This window comes from Scatophagus argus, chromosome 5 (genome assembly GCF_020382885.2).
Source record: "Scatophagus argus isolate fScaArg1 chromosome 5, fScaArg1.pri, whole genome shotgun sequence".
Lineage (NCBI taxonomy): Eukaryota > Metazoa > Chordata > Actinopteri > Scatophagidae > Scatophagus > Scatophagus argus.
In genome coordinates this window covers 8,658,178-8,665,746 of record NC_058497.1, presented here as the reverse complement: position 1 = coordinate 8,665,746, position 7,569 = coordinate 8,658,178, and the positions used below count along the sequence as shown (strand labels likewise).

Sequence of the window (7,569 nt, the reverse complement as noted above, 5' to 3'; positions counted from 1 at the left end):
GACTGGTCAGAGCACTTGCTTTTTAGGTAACCTTATGTAGGCAAGGTGAGTCCTTTGTCTGTCTGGCTGTTGATGTGCTGCAGTGAAATGCTTACTTTTTTCTCCTAAGCTGCACAGTGCTCACAAATCTCAGAACTGTTTCTGATGCGGGACTTCAAGAATGCTATATTTCCAAGCAGGCTGCAAGTGGATTAATCCAGCTAAAGAGTAATTGCCCTTGCATTGTATTGACTCTATGCATGAGGGAATTCAAATCACTTTTAAGTTTCAGTTCTGTAGGATTGGAGCCAGTACTGGAGACAAGCTAAGGTGTTTATGTGAGTTCATTTAATTTGGAGTAAGACTGCAATGGTCCTATTAATGGATTAAAGGGCTGCTTGTAAATGTAATGATGTGAATCTGCTGACTGCCAAGGAAAATATCACAGTGAAAAGTGAATAAACAGCACTCTGCCCACTCTTAACAAATACTGTTAAAGCATGCTTGAGCCAGACACAGAATATTCAGAGTGGCTTGTCAGTGACCCACTGTGAGGTGATGATGGGTGACTCAAATATGTGACTGTGTGATTGTATCTATATTCTACCGCAGTACGGCTGTTGGTGTAAATAAGCTGCTCCACCCTTTAGCAACCTCTTCATTTCTTTCCCATTCTCTCTTTCTGTTGCAATGCAATGAGTGCAAAACACAAAGACCAGTATGGTTTTACATTGAGTAAGTAGGTCTTATATCAGTCACAACGCGTAACTTTGAGGACACGACAAAAGCCACGATCAGCAGTACATTAAGGCAAACAAGGTCGTACAGACTGAAGTACAAATGCCTGAATTAGTACTTACACAGGACAAACATATTAAAAAAGGAGGCAGAAAAGCAGCAATTGTTGAACTGAGCAAACAGTTTGTCAAGTTTGCTTGTAAGTTCGGTTCTTGGTTTGTTTGTCTTTGCTTTATTCTTGATGATGAATGCTGTGTTTGAAATCATACATATTCTGTCCTTGTTTCCTCTCCTTAAGGTGTTGTAGAATCTTTCATGGCTATTAAAAAATCTTTATTTTGCCGTGAATATACTTTCTTGCTATATTAATGATATTTTCATCTTAACGGTTTGGCAGTTTTCTTTAAAAGAGAGAATATACAGTATACCAAAGTAAAAGGCAAACTGTCTCATGCTGTTAAAAACAGAGCACTTTGCATAACACAACATTTCAAATCTACAGAAATATCTCGCAAGACTGATTCTGAATGAAGCTTCTTGTCCCCACAAATATCCTGCTAAAACATCCCATGTGACCCCTAGTCATTCTCACTGACAGACAGCAGTGCAACATAAACACAAACTCAAACATCATTTTTATTCTCCAAATATACAGAGCAAAAGCATCATAGATTCACAGACCAGTACAGTTAAAATACATCCATTTTTCTTTTTTTCTTAGATACAGAGGGCCACAGCCTGAAAATAGTGGTTTACCCAGTAGAATTTACATGTTGTTTTTTCATAACAATTATGCTTATGTATCACTATTTATACAAATTCTTGAAATGACCTTCTCAGTTAAGTACTTTTTCAGACCTGGGTTACACAATATTTGCAAACTAGTTTGTATCATTCAGAGTAGAGAACAATTCAACCAATCGCAGAGAAGCGTATTCATTTGACTTTCAAATGTCTTTCTGTGATTCTTTCAATTGTCTGTGACTTATTGTACATATTGTATGCTGAAAAACAAAGCACACTGACTCCTGGTGTGCCCTGCAGGCTCAAGCAAACTCTGCGGATTATTTGCAAATGCTATTTAGTCCAGGCCTTTTTTCCTTACAGCTGTTTGTTATTGAAGTACTAACAGCGTATTGATTGGTAGAAAAGAAGTGAAAGAGAAAGAGAGAAACAGTGATAGATAGCATTTACACAGTAAAGAAAAGGTTTTTATGATCAATTCAATGTTGCAAAGGGCACCATCTCTAATGTGTTCCATCATGGACAGTAACACCTATCATACAATGAGCGAGACTTCAAATAGCCTCGTGTAAACCACCCTTTGCAGGCATAGGCGAGAAACTGGCAGTACTAATGTTCAGCAATTTTTTATCCATTTCTTTTCCATTTTATTCAGACCAAGCAAAAAGTTTTGTGCAGTAAACAAATATAACATAGCCGGTGGGCAGTGGAACCATTACAAACATCTACCAACCAGTCTTAACTTCACACTGCTCATAACCTCTGTCTTTCACCTTAGAGAATGTTGAGTGTACCAAAGGCTAGTTTTTAGCATCTCTGAATAATAGACTGCCCTGCATCCTCCGCTATGAAAGGGTTGCTTTGTTTCATGAGGGAAAGGGCAGCAACCCCTTGTAATTGTTCTGGGTCTTTGTGTTTATTCATCTGTTATGGCCTGGCATCTGTGCCGTGCTCGTAGCCAGGCAAACAGGCGCCGCCAGCACCAGCCGGAGAGGCGTCCGCAGGTGAACAGGGCACACTTTGTCCCCCACATGGGCTTTGATTCCCAGAGACTGACATGGCACTCACATTCTGTGCTGCTCTCATGCCCACTGTGGTTGCTGCCATGGGGGATGGGACAGAAGGCTGGCCTATCAAATATTTATCTGTTTGCTGTGCAGTGTGCAGATTCTCTGGACTGGGAAAATGCATTACGTTTGGATCAGTGCGAGACCTGAATTAGATAAGTAAAACTGGGCCCTTTGGACAGGAAAGTCAATTTATGTTGTTTTTAGGTGGAGAGATGCTGCATGTCTGCGTTATGACAAGTTTTCAACGGTGAACAATTCTGATGCTGTGGATGTAAAATGATGCATAATATATGCAAATAATAATGTAAATGAAAAACGAATCTTGTCCACTTGCAAACTAGATCACACTGCAATTTACTGCTGCTGATATCAAGGTAAGAATTTAATCCTAAACTCATAAATGTTGAGAGAAATGAATAAAAATTGGCACAGACTTACTTGACAGTCATCATGGTGCCAAATTCAATATATTGCTGGGCATCCCTCAGAAGGGCTGAAGGTATAATAACCTCTTACTGCATCTCACTTCAAAGCTGTAGCAGCAAAGCTCAGCTTCTCATCCTATAGCCCCCCATGTGCTTGGTGTACAGAGTTTTCCCCATGAGATCTGGGGGAAGAGAAACTGCTCACACAAGCCTTTCATGTAATTTGTGAGAAACAAGTAAGGTTGATGAAATTTTTGAAAAGGAAACAAAGAAAAGATGATTGTCTGTCGTGCAGTTTTGATGCCATGTGGATTTGTTGAGCTCTAACATAATGAAATCTGACTGAGAAAGAAAGGAAATCCAGGAGAAATTATATACACAGAAAGACAGCATTAGAGATTTATATACAGTCTGTTAAGTGCCAAGCTGGATTATCAGCGTTGAAACAGAGCTTTTTGTCTTAAACTGTACAATGGGCACCAATCCATTTGTAAAATTAGAGTCCAAACCACTGCCACTCAAGTGGAAAACCCCATTCAAATGCTTTGAATATAATCATATGTAAAGTGCTTACAACAACAACTTGCTTTTGTTAAAAACGCCATGCTTGGCTTTGCATGGGTTTAGAAACAGATTTCAATGTTCCAGGCGGACTTCATCCCAGTTGGTTGCTTCACTATGGAGGACACAACACAATTAGATAAGATATTGTAACTTAATGTACTTTCTTAGTTTTTGTTTGATTTGACAAACACTGACATTGCAAGCCACTGTTTTAGGATTATTTTACAGTGGTCTGTTGTTATTTTCCCGGAACTCCTATTTGCCCTTAAAAGAACTGATCAAATAATATTTTATATGGCAGGAACAGGCCATGTAAGTCAATAGACATATGAGGATTTGGATGGCTAAAATCAAATGTGATGTAATAAATGTTGTAACTGTGACTTACAGAAATGATCCATGTTGAAGGTTGCTCTTCAATCAATAAAAGGCTGCTATAACACAGCTTAAGAAGACAGCAAACGAGTTTTGATCACAGATTTTGTTGGGTTTGCATCTCACTCAGTGGTTCAAAATTAACTGGAAAAGTGTGCTGCGTGTTTACAATAAAGAGAAAATATATGTTTGTCCAACTGCATTACAGTATCTGCACTATACACAAATCTGCAGTGTTCGGTGTTGCAAAAACAGCTGACCTCCCCAGTTATTATTTTGTGTTCTGTCACAGAAAATGCACAACGCATGACTACAACACTCTCGACAACAAGGCTCACTTTGAAATTTTACGTAAGGTAGTAGTGTCTGTGTAGCTGCAAGTTAGATCACTAACCCCTCGAGTCTCAACTAAAACAAATATAGTGTCAGCGATTAAATAATAAATCCAGTTTCATATATGTCACATACAGTGTTGAATACAAGAAAATAAAACAACGTGCTTGAAAAGATTCGAGTGCGCTGTCAACCGCTCCACAGTAGCCAAAAATGAACAGCAGACAGCAAAATAAAGATTTTTCTAAATTTGCTTGTCATGTCCCATGATGACCAGCACAATCACAGGTAAGTATGCAGTCAGGATGTTCGAAGCTCCAGTGTCAACACTAATATTGGCAATAGCAATGGGGAAAAAAAACCAAAAAAAAACCAAAAAAACACACACACAATAAGAAGCTCAGCTAAGATATGTTCACATTTCACCGAACAGGTACCCTCAAGTATATGGCTGATGATCTGCGTCAGGAGAAACTCACAAGTACAACCTGTGTTACTCTTTTGTGTGTTTTCCTGCTGCACGCCTCAGAGCTGGATTTGTTATGGTAACAGCACGGAGGATCATCAAAAGAAGCTGATAGTGTATGCCCATTTCACTTAGTCAAAGTTTGTATTGACACAGTTCAAACATACCCTCAAGGCAAAGTAGATATGGACAAGAAGAGACGCTCATGTCTCATTTAGAGTCCTCCATGAGGAAAAATAGTCAGAAATTACATGGTAGAAAACAAATTACAGTCACATATGTACAGTGATATTCTTTATCGCAGAGTGTCGCAGTAAAATAATGACTCAGGGTTTTAAAATGAGATCTCAGCCCCTCTTTATCTGCCCAGCTCTGTGGCCCAGATACCGCTGTGGGGAGAAAAACAGTTTTTCTTTTAAACGTTCGAGATGGAGAAAGTTTTCTTCCACCTACACAGGAGACCAGCTTTAACAAGAAAGCTTAACATACAGTGTTTGAAGGGAAGGTGGTGGTGAGGGAGGGAGTTATCACTTTAACAACTAAAAACCACATGCACATTAATTTTTGTGCTTCAAACTACAAGAGAGCAGCAGGACATTGCCTCACACTCATTATCATGCCATTCGTGCTGGGTTTTTATCAATGACAATCTTCAAAAGGCAAAAATGGTCTTTGCCAGGGCTGATTGTCACACACAGCCTTTGTGGTATGCCTGCCCTCTGCTAATAATCTCGATGAAGAATGCAGTATTGAATGTTCAGATTCCAAATTTTTGTCACTGTATTGACAAATAACCTCTCTGTGGCACAATTCCGATTATGGGTTTAAAAAAAAGAGGCCGATGGTTTAAGCAGGGAAATGAGGGAAATATAAGGCTTCTTGATCCACTTTTTGGGACACTGAGAAGTCTGACCAAGTTACACAGTACGTTAAAGCCAGTCAGCCCCTGCATCTCCAGGCATTCAGAGGAAACAGTAAAATTGTAATTTAAGGGACTCCTTGGAGCTGATTCTCACACAGTTTTACAATCCCGACTGTTTCCAAACTCCCTCCCTCCTTGGTGGTCAGACATGGGTCTGCATTCGCTTCTGGAGTGGCCGGGTGAGATCTGAGTTCTGCGACGAGGATTGGGAATAGTGGGAGGAGGAAGAGGCAGACGCTTTGCTGTCTTTGTCGAACTGCACATAGCCATCTGGCTTACTGTAGCTGCTGACGCTGCTGTCACACTGCGTGTCAATAAAAGAGCTGGAGTCGCTGAGCGAGCCACGCTGGAACTCCCGCTCACACAGCTCGATGGAGCTACTGCCCATGCCCAGCACAAAGCGTTGGCTGTAGTCATACAGACGATTGGGACCTGCTCCCAGAGTGGAGTAGATGTTGGTGAACGACATGCCAGTTGGTACCCGCTGCTTGCCCAGGGTACCTGTGTTCGTGGGGTTCCTTGTCTCAGTGGACTGATTGCCAGCCATGGTAGGCGTGTGGTGCTCCTTAAAGGTGTTGACACTGTAGTAGCCATTTGTTGGGTCCTATTAAAAAAACACAGAAAGAACGATTATTATCATCATCATTATCATGAAGCTTGTTTTCTCTAGGCTACATAGGAAAAAGAAGGGGAAAAAACAGAAACATTACTATTTGTATGTTGTTTGTATGGATTTACATGTATTCTACTCAACGCTCAACAGAAGCCAAGGTCATTCTGGTAATTATTACCATTCAAATTTCTGAATAAATAAAGAAACAGGCTGCCGTCTACATCATGAGAAAAACAGTGCTTAGGTTTAGCATTCTGTCTGCACCCATGCTAACCTTTAAAGCATGTGTCTTACTAATTAAACAGACCTTGATTATTCATAGTTTGACTGATATACCAGCTTTAATTGGACCTAAATGGATCATGTTGTCTACAATTTCATGTAGGCAAAATGCGAAATGGCTTCTTAGGCTATGTGCAGTGCCACTTGTTTGTCTGCTAGGCTGCAGCCGCTATGCTGTTGCTAAGGGTCCAGTTAGAGCATGTGTGTCTATGTGTGTAATTTCATGTCCTCATGTGAATGGATATGAATGTCAGGCATAGTGAGCGTGGTGGCAAATCCCAACAGAAGAATGCTCATAATGGGAAAATGAGAGAGACAACCTGAGAGGATCCTCGTTATGCTTGTCATTATCAGACAGCAGACAGGGAGATTGTTTGTGTCTGCCCTTTATCTCTTGTTCAGTCCCCCCTCTGCTCTTGCTTCTTGCTCGCTGTCATTAACAAGGTTCAAAAATTCTGGCCCCAGAGGGAGCAGGTAAGCAGGCAAACACAACAGAAGCACACTCAGGGAGCCAACGGCAACACTGGTTTGGACAAGAGGACAAATGAGCAGTTCAGATTTTTTCTGTGGACAAGATACACAGACTGTATTAAGTGCATCTGCTGGTCACACTGATTTTGATGTGTTAGATTACACACTGATGTGAACAGAATGTTGCTTTAGACAACGTGTTACATGTTAGATAAGAAAAGCTAGTTTAGAAATATAGAAATGCTGCTGAGAAAGCAAAGCAGCATATCTAATAAATATTAAGCATTTCTTCATGTCTAACATGTTCTTTAAAACCATCTATATGGTATAATTAACACCTTAAGTCACTTAAATAACAGCTTTAGGGCCAAGAAGCTTTTGATTTCTTGAACCACCTTTGATGAAAGACTAATTAATAAAAATCAGACCTCTAACAGGAGTCATTTTGCCTCTGGACTTCTGGATCCTCGCAAAATCACATGTAGCAGAAGAGGGATTAATGCTTTTTAGCTATTTTTGGTCCCAGAGTTGAAGACCAGCCTCTGCCCCAAAGGCATTCTCTCTCTCTCTCTCACCACGTTTTCCTC

At 40.4% G+C, this 7,569-nt stretch overlaps 1 protein-coding gene across 8 annotated transcripts in view; it reads right to left on the bottom strand.

The window, feature by feature from the left end:
- Positions 1-1,280: 1,280 nt before the first annotated feature.
- kirrel3b (kirre like nephrin family adhesion molecule 3b) overlaps positions 1,281-7,569 on the bottom strand; it is a 151,649-nt gene continuing 145,360 nt past the window's right edge. For all 8 annotated transcript variants that reach the window (XM_046390315.1, XM_046390316.1, XM_046390320.1 and 5 more), the window contains one exon: positions 1,281-6,220. In XM_046390315.1, coding sequence (XP_046246271.1) covers positions 5,759-6,220 — 462 coding nt within the window. In that variant the 3' untranslated portion in view covers positions 1,281-5,758. The remainder of the gene's footprint in view (positions 6,221-7,569) is intronic.